This window comes from Balaenoptera musculus, chromosome 17 (assembly GCF_009873245.2).
Source record: "Balaenoptera musculus isolate JJ_BM4_2016_0621 chromosome 17, mBalMus1.pri.v3, whole genome shotgun sequence".
NCBI classification, from domain to species: Eukaryota; Metazoa; Chordata; class Mammalia; order Artiodactyla; family Balaenopteridae; genus Balaenoptera; species Balaenoptera musculus.
In genome coordinates, this window is record NC_045801.1 from 14,687,047 (window position 1) to 14,700,155 (window position 13,109).

Here is a 13,109-nt window from a genome sequence, read left to right on the forward strand (position 1 = left end):
GTATACTATTACTTAGGAGGAGGCTAAACATTTTTTTTAAGTTGGCTTGATTAAAGTAAAAAATTAAGCAAATGATAGTACAGGTGATGAGAGTGTGGCAAAACTAATGGAGGAGCTTGAACTATTGGCGTTTGGGAAACACTACTTTCTTGGAGAATCCAATATTCATGCCAAACATATGGACCAAGCCTAGATCCAGATGAGGGGAGGGTTAGAGATTTCTCTCTCTGGAACCACATTAGTCCATTCCCAAGCTTTCAACGTGTATGAAAGTTAGATTGGTAAGGGAAAGCGAGTAAGATGGTTTTTTTGTTTGTTTTGGTTTAATTGAGACTTTACAGTATATGGGGCCCTGGGGGATAGAGATGAACAGATGCCACCAAGTGGGGCAATTAAAAAGAGTCTGTGTAGTGAAATCTGAAATGGCAGGGAGGGCATGACGCATAGAATCAGGATGAAGTGGGTCATCAAGCTTTCAACTCAGCAGATGATTTTTTTTTTTTTTAAAGTAAAGAAAGAAAAAGATGTACAACTCTTTGTATTTACCTGTGGTCTTATTTTGAGCTTTTGACGTAAGAATGTGGTATTTAGATAGCTGTAGCTCTACTGTGTATACATATGTCATTCTGTTTGGCTTTATTAACCCAACATGAATTCATTTGGGCCTTTCCTTATAGATCAGATGCCTACAGTCCTCACGTGAAGTGTGAATCACAATCAGCTGGAGAATTTGTTAAAACGCAGATTCCTGGACCTGCCTCCCAGGATTCTGACTCAGTCGTCATCTGCATTTTTAACAAGCTCTTCAAATCCCTGGATAACGGTGTTCCTGGCCCTCCCTTTGAGAAACCTTGAAGCTTGGGGAATATACATGGTCCAGATGTGGAGTCCACCCTCAGAACGCAGTCGAGGGAGGGAGATGAGACACCACAATAAGTCACAAGGTAGAAGGTACCCAGTGCAGCTGGAGAGCATGAGATAAAGTGCAAGGAAGCTCTCACCACCATCTCCGACACCCAGGGGTGCTGAAGCTTGACCCTCTGTTCTGAGAAGTTTCCACACTTTTGCTGGATTGTATTCCAAGCAACCTTGAATTACATATTCATAGTATTACTTCTACCTCTAGCAGAAGAATCATTCCAGTGATGTAGGAGCTTATCTTTCATTTTGGTGAAGGGTAGCAGGGAGGAAAACACTTACTGGTCTTGGATAGAAACCAGATTCGGGTGGCAAGACCTGGGTGCTCTTCCGAAGCTGTATGGAGGTGACATGCAGCCTGAAACAAATACAGCCTCCAATACCCCACCCTCTACTGCTTACCAACAGAATCAAGAAAGGGGTCCTGAAGGCTCCTCTGAAGGAAGTTAGAGATCTTGTGAGAAGCTGAGGCAAGACCAAGAGCTGGGACCTCCTCTCACAATATCTGATTCATCACCACCCACCGCCCCTCCTTGAGGGCCCATGGCCTAATAAAAGGGAGTTAGACCCAAGTGTTAGAAGACTCTGGGGACTCCATCTGAGAGGATCTGAACCACTAAGGCTGGTTCCCTCAGGGACTTCACACACTTACTTCATGGTTTGGCCCAGGACTTGGTCTGCCTTCACCCAGCAGTGCTTTCCTGTCAAACCACAGCCCTGACACAGGAGAATGTGCTTTGGGGGTTCTGGTTCCAACCCCGGCCCCATCACTCACAAGCTCAGAGACCTGGGAAAAGATTTCATCTTTGGTCATCAGTTTCCTTATCTGAATCCAGGGCAGTTGGGAGGATTAATGGGATAATGTATGTGAAATGTGTCAGATGAACTCTGACAGACGCTAACTACCATGGGTCTGGGAGAAAATATATCTTCATTAATTTATGCATACTCCTTCTTATTTAATCTTCCAAGGACATAGAGAACAGTCTTTTTTTTTCTCCATGTCCTCTTTACTAATCAGTGAGCATCTGTGAGGTGCCAAGGCTCTGTGTTAGGGGCTGGAGATGTGTGAATACAGCACACCCCGCCAGAGGATGCCCCAGAACTGTGGGAGAGGGCCACAACAGAGACAGGTACAAGTGTCCACAGGGCTGTAGACCTTCAACGTGCCCTGGACTCCTGGGTGGTTGAGTGAAGTGTTCCACCCCTGTTTAGAACAATGCTTTTAAAAGCATAAGATTACAAAGGAAACCAATAATACTGAAATATAGTTATGGAACCATTTTGAAAAATGAATTTGTGATCTAGTAGATATGGTTCTCTTTTAACACAGTAAATGAGATCTAGCAGATTTAGTAAGTACTGTGTTTTATTTCTTCACTTTTTCTGCTTCCTATCTGTCTTCCTTCCTTTGGGGGCTCCAAATACATGTGTGCTAGTTTGCTTGATGGTGTCCCTCAGCTCACTGATGCCCTGTTTACTGTTTTCTGTGACCTTTTTCTCCCTGTGTTTCCATTGAATAGTTTCTATTGCTGTATCTTCAACCCCACTAATCTTTTCTACTACAGTGTCTAATCTGCTGTTAATCCCACCCAGTGTAATTTTCACTGCAGATATATTCTTTTATTTCTAGGAATTTGATTTAGTCATTTTTATATCTTCCATGTCTCTCCACAACAGTCTGTGCTTTCCTCTACTTTTTTAAAACACATGGAGTATATTTTTCGATAGCTCTTTTAATGCCCTTGTCTACTAATTCTATTATCTGTGTCATTTCTGGGTCTATTTCTATTGAATAATTTCTCTCCTCATTATGGATCATATTTTCCTGCTTCATTGCATGCCTGGAACTTTTTCATTGGATACCAGACATTGTGAATTTAACATTGCTGGGTGCTGGCTTTTTTCTTTCTTTTATATTCTTTTAAATATCTTTGAGCCTTTTTCTGGACACTGTTAATCAGAGACAGTTCAATCTTTTTGATCAAAGGTCAACAACCGGCAGTCCAGGGACCAAATCTGGCTTCCCTTTCTGTTTTTGTATGGCTCATGAGCTAAGAATGGTTTTTATGTTTTGAAATGGTTGAAAAAAATCAAAAGAATATTTTGTGATGTGAAAATTTTATTAAATTTTCGGTGTCTATAAATAAAGTTTTATTGGCACACAGCCACTAGCATTCATTTCCGTACTGTCTGTGGCTGCTTTCGTGCTACCATGGCAGAGTTGAGTGATTGCAACAGAGACCAAGTGATCTGCAAAGCTGAGAATATTTACTGTCTGGCCCTTCACACAAAAAGTTGCCTACCCTTGCTTTTGAGGCTTGCTTATAAGCACTGTTAAGCAGATAAATGCATCCTTTAGTCCAGGGCTAACTTTGCCCCACTTTGGCTGGTGGGAGAAGGAACATCTTGGGCCTGTGTGAGCTCTGGTTTTTGTTCCCGCTGATCCTCTGGGAGGTTCTTTCCCAGCCTCAGGTAGTTTCCTCACAGGCACGAGCTGATGATGACTCAGCTGAAGACTCCAGGGGGACCCTCTGCAGGTCTCCAGAGCTCAGTCTCCAAGCAGCTCTCTGCTCTGCGAATTCTAGCTACTTGGCCTTCCTGATCTTCAACTCTGTCTCCTCAACTCAGACAGACCTCCAGGCTCCAGCTAGGTCCCTCTCCCTCTATGGTAGCCTGGGAACTCTTTAGGCAGGAAGCAAGGGCAGCATCCAATGTCTGAAAACCACAATTTCATACATACTTTGTTCAGGTTTTTAGTTGTTAAAGGTGGGAGGTAAATCCAATTTCTGTTAGTCCATCATTGTCAGAAGGAAACTAAGTACTGTATTTTAAAAGAAGAGATGAGTATAAATTTATCTTTACAGCAGCAAGAATGCTATGTGAAAATGTCATTTTTATTGGTGATGAAGTCACAGATACTGTTAATTCTACTGGAGTTCATTGCCTGCATTCATAATTGTAGGGAATCAAATTCCGATTAGAGGTTAGTAAAAGTAAAGATGTCCTTTTTCTCCCCGTACTAATTCGTAAACCTTCTGAATTTTATTCACAGTCTCCTGGGGATCCATGGTTTCCTGGATGAGAGCTCTTGTGCTGAGATGCTAACAGTAATTTTTTTCTTCTGAGTACCAACGAACTTTTAGTTGGCCCTCTTATGGAGCTTATTGTCAATTGTCTTGCAATATTTCAAAAAGTCCCATGTTTTGTGTAAAACAGAAGCCTCAGTCTTTTTTCTCTGTGGGCAAAAACATCCCAGTGCCTTCCAGCATAGCATCCATGTTTCATCATCCTGAGCCTTGTTTGTGCTGATCTCTGGACTCATCAGCGTCGCCGCATTCCTTGTGAACCGTGGGGGCCGTTATCAGCTCAGGGCCCACGCAAAGCCTGACGGCCAGAGTCTTCCCTGACTCTGAACGACAGCTTTCCCCGTACATTCCAGCAGCCTTCTGACTTCTTTCTTAACAGCACTGCACTTCTGGTTTGTATTCTGGTTATGACGGAGGATGGTCCTTGGGCTGCGTTTCCTTTCGTAAGTGTGTCTTGCTTTTTCTTTTTGCTTTAAAACAAATTCTGTATTTGTTCATGAAAAAAAATCCCCACTAAATGTTCCTTTTTGTGGTCATAAATGTTTATGGTCTTGTTATAAGTTTGGGTCATTCTGCCAACCACTAAATGATTACGGGGTCGTGTTTGGGGACTCAGTTTCATCCTTCCCAATGGCAGGATGAACAGAGAAAGGAACTAGCCAGGGTTTTCACTCCATTATATTAAAAAAAAAAATAAAAGTAGCTAATTAGAACTATTGATTGCTATTAGTGATCACTGCGGATAAAATGAATCTACAATTGGGAGATTAAGACATAGAAATAGGTAAAATCAAGTTCCTTATTGTTATCAATCCTATTTAATCTTACCCTCTCATTAACCCTTAACAGATTTTTTTGTTTAAGTAATTGCTTCTTTTTTCTTGGATTTCTTGAGGCTTGAATAGAACTCTTTTTTATTTCACGTTAATCTTTAAGATGCAAAATCGCTTCTCAGAATATTGATAGAGATGTGGTTACCAGCTGAACTGGGGAAATCAATGGCTGTTATAGCCGTCCTGTCTTTTCAAATGGCCAGGAGGAAAGGCCTCCCCTCCCTCTCCTGTAAAGCAGTGCCCCCCTCAGCTGATTTATATCATTTATACCCCATAAAATTCACCTGTTTCAAGTGTTGGATTCAATGACTTTTTTTTTTAAATTTAATTTTATTTATTTATTTATTTATTTATTTATTCATGGCTGTGTTGGGTCTTCGTTTCTGTGCGAGGGCTTTCTCTAGTTGTGGCAAGCGGGGGCCACTCTTCATCGCGGTGCGCGGGCCTCTCACTGTCGCGGCCTCTCTTGTTGCGGAGCACAGGCTCCAGACGTGCAGGCTCAGTAGTTGTGGCTCACGGGCCCAGCTGCTCTGCGGCATGTGGGATCTTCCCAGACCAGGGCTCGAACCCGTGTCCCCTGCATTGGCAGGCAGATTCTCAACCACCGCGCCACCAGGGAAGCCCTCAATGACTTTTAATAAATCTAGAGTTGTGTAATCCTCACCACAATCCGGTTTTAGAACATTTCCTTCACCCCAAAGCAATTCCATCCTCACCTCCAGCCTCAGGCCACCAATAATCTACTTTCTGTCTTTATAGAGCTATCTTTTCTGGACATTTCATGTAAGTGGATTCATACAATATTTGATCTTTGTGACTGGCTCCTTTCACCAGCATCATGTTCAACCATGTTACAAGCATTGATACTTTATTCCTTTTTGTAACCACATAGTATTCCGTTTGTATGGACCCACCGCTTCTGTTTAGCCACTTACCAGTTGGATATCTGTATCGTTTCCACTTTTTTGCTATTATAAAGCATGTTCCTTATGAACATTTACACACAAGTCTTTGTGTGAACATAGTTTTGACTTCTCTCGGGTAGATACCCAGGACTGGAATTGATGGGTTGTGTGGTGAATTCATGTTTAACATTTTTTTTTTAAAGCCAAACTTTTCAGTGACTGCACCAATTTGCATTTCCACCAGCAATATATGACAGTTCCTGTTCCCACTCAGATTTAACTGCCTTCTTTTCAGAATAGTTACTCCCTTCCACAAAGTTTGACACAAGATAGAAGGCAGATTTCCAAAACATAACAGATTTCCAGTGCCACTGGGTCATCCACCCTCAGGATTTATCCCCCATATCCCAATCAGAAGGTTTCACAAACTTTTGATTAACTTCTTTTGAATCTTGTGACCTGATTTACTAAAACCCAATTTTTACTTACTCAATAATTTTCCTGTATTTCCTTTCTTTGTGCTACTGTCCCCCATACATGGCACTCATATAACCCTTTATGCAATTTATTTTTTTACATAACTGTCTACCCCAACTAGACAAGAAGCGCTCTGGAAGGAATATTTTTGTATCCAAAGTGACTAACACAAAACATGGCATAAAGTGGGCCTTAAAAAGTGTTTGCTGAATAAATACTTAAAGATGCAACATACACATTGGGTTCAAATATACTCTAATTTCCAAGTCAGCTTGTTTTCCTTCAAAAGGGCCATATACTTTGCATAGGACTGATTCACTGAAGAGGAATCTTAGGGTTTAAGAAAACCTTGGCAAGAAGTCCAAATCTTTTCGTTTATGTGACAAATCTGAGGCCTGGATCAGTAAAGTGACTTGCCCAAGGTCATCTGCATGTGCTGGTTAGGGATATGCCATTACTTCTGGAAGAAACCCTGCCATGAAGAGAGCAGGTGAACGGAAGTGTTGGGGAGACAGAAGTGGGGCTGGTCTGTGGGTAGAATCCTGAAGGCCAGGCCTGAAGTTCATTCGGTAGGAAAGGATATAGAATTACCCAATCAGTATTCTAGTAGATTAACATGGGAGGGGGCAGATGTGAGGTGGGAGACCAGCTGGAAGGCTAGAAAACAGTCTAAGTGTGAAGCCAGGAGGGAGGGCCTGGACTTGGTGGGGTGTTTGCAGAGGGGAGGAGGGGAGGAGCACTGGGCTATGCAAAATGCACCGATGACTGGAAAACGGTGCCCCCTCCCCTGGAAATGGCGGTCTCAGGAGCAGAAATAAGGAAGATGGGATAGAAGTGCAGGTCTGCTGATCATTTATGCATCCTCTACGGCCCTGGGGCAGGGAGCCCAGCGGGAGCCCAGTGGGTGAGAGCACTCCCTCTGCACTCACGGTTCCATCCCAGTAAAAGCTCTACCACCACCACTCACAAGCCAGTGACCTCAGGCCAATGACTTAATGACGCCAAGCCTCAGTTTCCTCATCTGTAAAATGGGGTGATAACGTTTCCCTCTAGGGTTGTAGGGAGGATTCACTTAGGTGATATGTTTAAGGCACTTAGACCTGAGCCTGGTGTGTGGCCAGCGATCAGTTCCCAGTGGCCTCGGTTCCCCCAGTCCTGTAATTTCTCTGTCCTCACAGAAAACTTGAATTGGGGCATGTTCAGTTGGGAGCAGTGCTCCCAGCAGGAGTTGCTTCAAACTGGACACTCCATGTTTGAACTTCTATATAAGGTGAGAGAGAAATCATCTTATTGTTTGGAGTTTGTGGTAATGTTTTAAACTTACTCAATTGGAAATTTCTTAAAGGAACTAGCAATTTTTTTAAAATGCCATGTTCACACAATTATCCAAGTCCTAAACCAGTCATCCGAAGAAATGATTTAGCTACAATATCTGGTGCGGTTCTCAAATGTCACTCATGGGGACTTGGGTGATCTCAGATAAGACTGGGGCTGCCCTGGGGAAAAGGGGATGGAACTCCCACCTCCTCTTTGACTAGAACTGCTCCCCTTTCAGCTGTCATATTATTACTGGGTTTCTCAGTAAGACAAATACGATTTCATTTGAAGAAAAGGTTTCACTTTTTTGGAAAACTCTTGTAATAGCAACTTAACAAATATACCAGATTGATAATGACAACCAAATGGTGAATCTTCAAAGATAAAAATAAGTTTTATATAAACTTCAAATTCGTTAATTGGCTGGACAAGTATATGTTTCTGGAGACTAAAGAAGGAAAAATGTCACAGGATACAAATACCTTTTCCGTAGTAGAATGGTGTTTGCATTTTTCTAACCGATATCAGTGTCCACACCAATATTCCAGAATTCTCTTTAGAAAGAGTAGGGGAAAATGCAAATCCAACCTTGGGCAAGCATTTCATGCTTGCCCCTATCTGTTTAGGAAACAAATTATTTCACAAAAGAACCACATTCCATGAAAAGTATGTTTGTTCTGGCTTAAACATAATCATTTCCTCTGGAAGTCTGATTCAGGTAAAGCATCTTAAGAAATGCAAAATTACTTAGTTTGTAGACAACTGAATGTCATACTCCTTTCTGAATTTCATGAAAGTGTTTTCCAAATTAATTGTGCCATTTTAGACTATGCTTTGAAACTCAAGTGTGTTATTATTTCATGGCCTTTACTGCCTATTAGATATCAAATCCAGTTACTTCCTGCATTTTAGTGAACTTTTTTTTTGCACAAACATGTATATGCTTGTTTATTTACAAAAGGTTCCATTTTTAAATGTGGACTTGGAGTATATTTTTAGATTCTAAATAAATCGATAGGGAGGAGGAGAGCATACGATTAAGAATCCAGACCCCGGGACCAGATGATCTAAGTTCCCATCGCAGCTAAGCCATTTACTGGCTCTGTGACTTTCCACGGGTCACTTCACTTCTCTGTGCCTCGTTTTACTTATCTGTAAAGTGGGAATAATAACTGTACCTCTCTCATCAGGCTGTGAAAATGATAGGAGTTAATATATATGTAAAGTGCTTCGAATAGCACCCGGTATACAGTAAGTGCTCAATAAATGTTAGCCATTATTAGTTATTCTTGGTTTCCTAGTGTAGTCAGGGTATGCTTTGTTAGGTTTAATTGATTATTCTAGTTGATAAAAGGCTGCTATGGAGACTATGAATCGATTAGCACTTTTTATACAAATGGAATATAAATCAATGTTATTCAATTTAAAGACCCTGCTGGTCATAAGTCTACAGACTTTCGGGGCTGAAGGGACAGTACAGAACATCTTATTCAATATCTTTATTTCGTGGCTGAAGACCCCCCAGCCCCAGGGGGCTGAAGCCACTTACCGAAAGCCACGGAGCAAGGCAGAGAACAGCCAGGACGTGGTTGCTTCCGATGACGCTTCAGGATCTCAGAAGGCTGCAGCAGAGTTTCCATTATGGCATCAATTATCATCGCACTGATAAGCCAGCTACTGGAGCATTCTGTGCCCATCAGAATGACAAAAGCATTTACATATTTGGAACTGTCAATATACAAAGTAAATATAGGTAAGGGAGCTGGCTTTGCTTTACACTCTCATGCTATTCTTTACTATCCTGATAGAAAATGCTTGCAGTTGGGGGTGTTGCTATGTGTTTGCATTTCAAACATGCCTTCCAAGACATTTTTTCTGTTAAAACTATAATAAAAAACAGTCTGAAGGATTAGAAATAGAGAAGTCTGGCACCACCCAGGCTTTACCACTGGAAGCATTTACACCTCGGGAGGCACACAGATAGGACACACACAGATAATCCAAGTTTTATTTAAAATTGCAGAACACTTAAAAATAAACAATATAATATGCTTGAATGTTTACTGTAACATAGAAAAAGGCTTCCTTCAATTTTACCCCAAAGTATGCTATGCAGCCAGTCGAAATGCTCTGACAAGCATCGCTCTCTACAGATGGCTGGGGTAGGAGGTAGGCTGTGGAGCTCCCTGCAGGCAGGGGGCTCTTCCTAGTTGGACTGACGATGTTTTTTCTTGTTGTGACTCTCAATCGCCCTTCTCAGCACCTCATCCTGGATGAGATCAGACATTCTCACGTCTGTGTGGCTACAGCCAATTTTCGGGCAACTGTGAGGGATGAGAAAATCAAATCAGGCCACTTCACCTTAACGCCTTCAGCATAAACTTCTCTCACGGGCAAGAATTTAAACGAAGGCATTTTTTATTTTAATTGAATGAAAGATTCTTTAAATTCTATAGTGTTTTACAATTTTCAAAAGTTTCACACAGGTGATTTCATATGATCCCATAATAACCCCTTTTTTTTCTTCTCACCCCTATCTTGCCCCTCCCCCTCCCTCTCCCCACCAATAGCCACTAGAGTTTGTTCTCTGTATCTGTGAGTTGGCTTCTTTTTTGTTTTATTAGTTTGTTGTATTTTTTAGATTCCACAGATAAGCGATATCATACAGTATTTGTTTTTCTCTGACTTATTTCACTTAGCATAATGTCCTCCAAGTCCATCCATGTTGCTACAAATGGCAACATTTCATTCTTTTTTATGGCTGAGTAGTGTTTAAGGCAGGACATTTTACCAAAAAAGGAGCACACTTGAAAAATCAGGACCAATGTGCACTCATTCATTTGTTCACCGGGTGCCCACCTGCGCCAGGGCCTGTCCAGCACCGGGGGCAGGGCAATGCCCACTTCACAGCACTCACTTTCCAGTGGGGGAGACAGATCTTCGCTAACTCAACCGCATAGATGCTTGCTGTGAGTTCATGCGGCATTAAGTGCTGCAAAGGCTAAAGAGGAGGGTCAAGGGAGAGAGTGTGAGCTAAGGGGCTTATCTAGAGGGGGTCAGGGCAAGGCTCACTGGGAGGTCTTATCTAGAACAAGGGCTGCATGAGGCTTGGGCTGGGGCAGCATCATGTGTAGAAGTCGAGGAGATAGCCGCTTGGTGCCCGGGAGTAAGAGCAAGGTCAGTGTGGCTGGAATGCCCAGGGCAAGAGGGAGGGCATTTGGAGATTTGGTTGGAGGGCGTGTGGGGCTTTGGATTTTATTTTAAATATGAAAACAATGGAGGGGTGGAGATAGGGGAGGGATGGGATTTGGCTTACATTTACAAAACATGACCCTGGCTGTTTAATACAGAACACAGGCAAAGGGGAAGCAGGGAAGAGAGGGGGATTGTGCAACAGCCAGCAGAGAGAGGGCGGCTTGGACGAGGGTGTAGCGGTGAGCAGCTCTGGGATACAGCCGGAAATAGAACCTATGGGACCTGCTGATGGACCCGATGTGGAGGGTAAAGGAAAGAGCTGAGCTTTGTGCAGAGTCTGGCCCGAGCCGAAGGGGACTGGTGGTACCCTTCATCTCCATGGCGACAACTGGAAAACCGGGTTGGGATGGAGTCAGGCAGGAGTCCTGGTTGCTACATGTTCCCTCTGAAATGCCCACTAGTCCTCGCAGTGGAGAGACTGAGTGGGTTGATGGGGACTCAGGGGAAAAGCTGTGGCTGAAGAAATCAGTGGGTGAGTCACGGTTCTGTTTGGATGTGGTCCCCTCTGAAGGCAGTGGGCTGGATGAAGTCACCTGATTTCTCCTCAACATGAACCAGACTCTGGTAGAGTAGAGTGCCCAGTTTTGGAGTCAAGTCAACCTAGGTCTGAATTCTAACTCCACTGCCTACTTGCTTATTATGAGACCACCGGCAACTCACTTTACCTTTTGGAGCCTCTGTGTCCTCAGATTTACAAAAGGGGCAGAATCCCAATTTCACAGGGCTCCAGGCAACACAGAGCTCAATAACTTTCATTCCCTTCACCATCTCCTAGGACTATCACCTGTCTCCTGATGAAAGCTGCTGATCTGTCTATAGATTGCATACCTCCAACGCAGACGGGCGCACATTCGTGCATTCATTTGACACTTTTATGTGATTGGCCCTGTGCTAGTTCTAAGCACCCAGCTGTAAAATACAAATATAGGTTCCTGCCCCACACAGAGCTCTGGCCCAGTGATCTGAGACAACCCTCCAAAAAGCACAGATCAAAAATAACAAATTCAAGACAAAAGCTATAAACCAGAAGGGGAAGAAAGCAGATCATGGGAGCTCTAATTTGTCCAGCAGTAGAAAGCTCAAGAGTTCAGCACAAAAGTGAAACTTTTTCTTGGTCTTGATTTCTGGACCAAGGCATCTTTATATTAGAGGAGCATTAATCAATGTAATGAATAATATGCTTGCTAACAATATTTATATTTAAAATACTGAAATGTGTCCTGTATGGTTGGGGACATGTGTTAAAATGTGATTAAAGAAAGGCAATCATATGAAAGATGATGGGGGTGATTTGGCCCAGGTATGATGATTTGGCTTTGCGTTAGGGGAAGGATTGGAGGTGCTTGAGAAATGCTTTACACTGGTTTAAAACACCCTGCTGTCTCAAAGTGAATTCTTTCTTTCAGTATGAAAGTAACTAAGGTGAGATTATGAAAAGGATATGGACACTTTCCTGACTTCAGCAAAGGCATTTGTCATCACTTCAACTTCCATGACATGGAAATGCAACCTGAAGTCGGTGGTTGGGATGACCCTCAGTTAGCGCTTATCAACCCACTGATCATTCGCACTGACTGCCAGGCTGTAGTCCCCCCGCTTCACAGAACAAAGTCTTTAGCACCAATAGTCAGACAGTGAATAAGCTGTTTTAGGGAAGTGGAGAGTGGGGTGGGGAGGACTTCCTGATGACATCAGTGGTTTTAGTCAGTAAATGAGAGCATTCTGAGAATGTGTGGTGGGATTAACCACACCAGTCAGCTGCAGAGCTGCATGCACATTATCCCAGGGCCACCCGTGTCACACAAAGAGGTCTGAGCTCACTTAGGGTATCAGCCCAGGGGACAGAGGCATTAACCAAAAAGCCCTCCCAACGGGAGCCAGACAGCCTAAAGACATAACTACAGGCTCAAGGGTGAAAAAGACCTGGGCTCAAGCCTCCTGGCTGTGACACTCTGGGCAACTGATGTCATTAATGGGCCTCAGTTTCTTCCTCTAGGAAGGCAGAGCATAGGGTTGTTGTGAGAATGAGTAGGATGCGTGCGACAACGGTCCAGGAATTCACTCAGGTGCTCAATAAGCTGGTTCCTGCTCTAGGACACAACTTCCGTTCTCTAGAACCTTGTGGAGAAGAACCGGGCCCACCTACAATGCTGGCAGGAGGCAGGCGTCGTGGGAGCACAGGGGTGGGGCACCTTGCGCAGCACAAATGGGGGTTCCAGGAAGGCTTCCCGGAGAAGAGGTCGATGCAGGAGAACCTTGTTTCTCACCCCGTCTCAAATAAACAAACACAAGTCTCTAAAGAGGATAAGACAAGG

The 13,109-nt window shown here is 43.2% G+C and overlaps 1 protein-coding gene across 2 annotated transcripts in view; it reads right to left on the reverse strand.

The window, feature by feature from the left end:
• Nucleotides 1-9,093: 9,093 nt before the first annotated feature.
• Nucleotides 9,094-13,109, reverse strand: part of NSMCE2 (NSE2 (MMS21) homolog, SMC5-SMC6 complex SUMO ligase) — a 219,719-nt gene continuing 215,703 nt past the window's right edge. Inside the window, exons 7-8 of one of the 2 annotated variants that reach the window (XR_005017026.1) lie at nt 9,637-9,863; nt 9,094-9,226 (exon numbers count right to left, since the gene is read on the reverse strand). Coding sequence is in view for 1 of the 2 variants with exons in the window: in XM_036830295.1 (XP_036686190.1) it covers nt 9,746-9,863 (118 nt within the window). In the remaining variant the exon portion in view is untranslated. Of the gene's footprint in view, nt 9,227-9,535; nt 9,864-13,109 lie in introns of those variants that run through there. The other variant, XM_036830295.1, reaches the window with a different exon arrangement.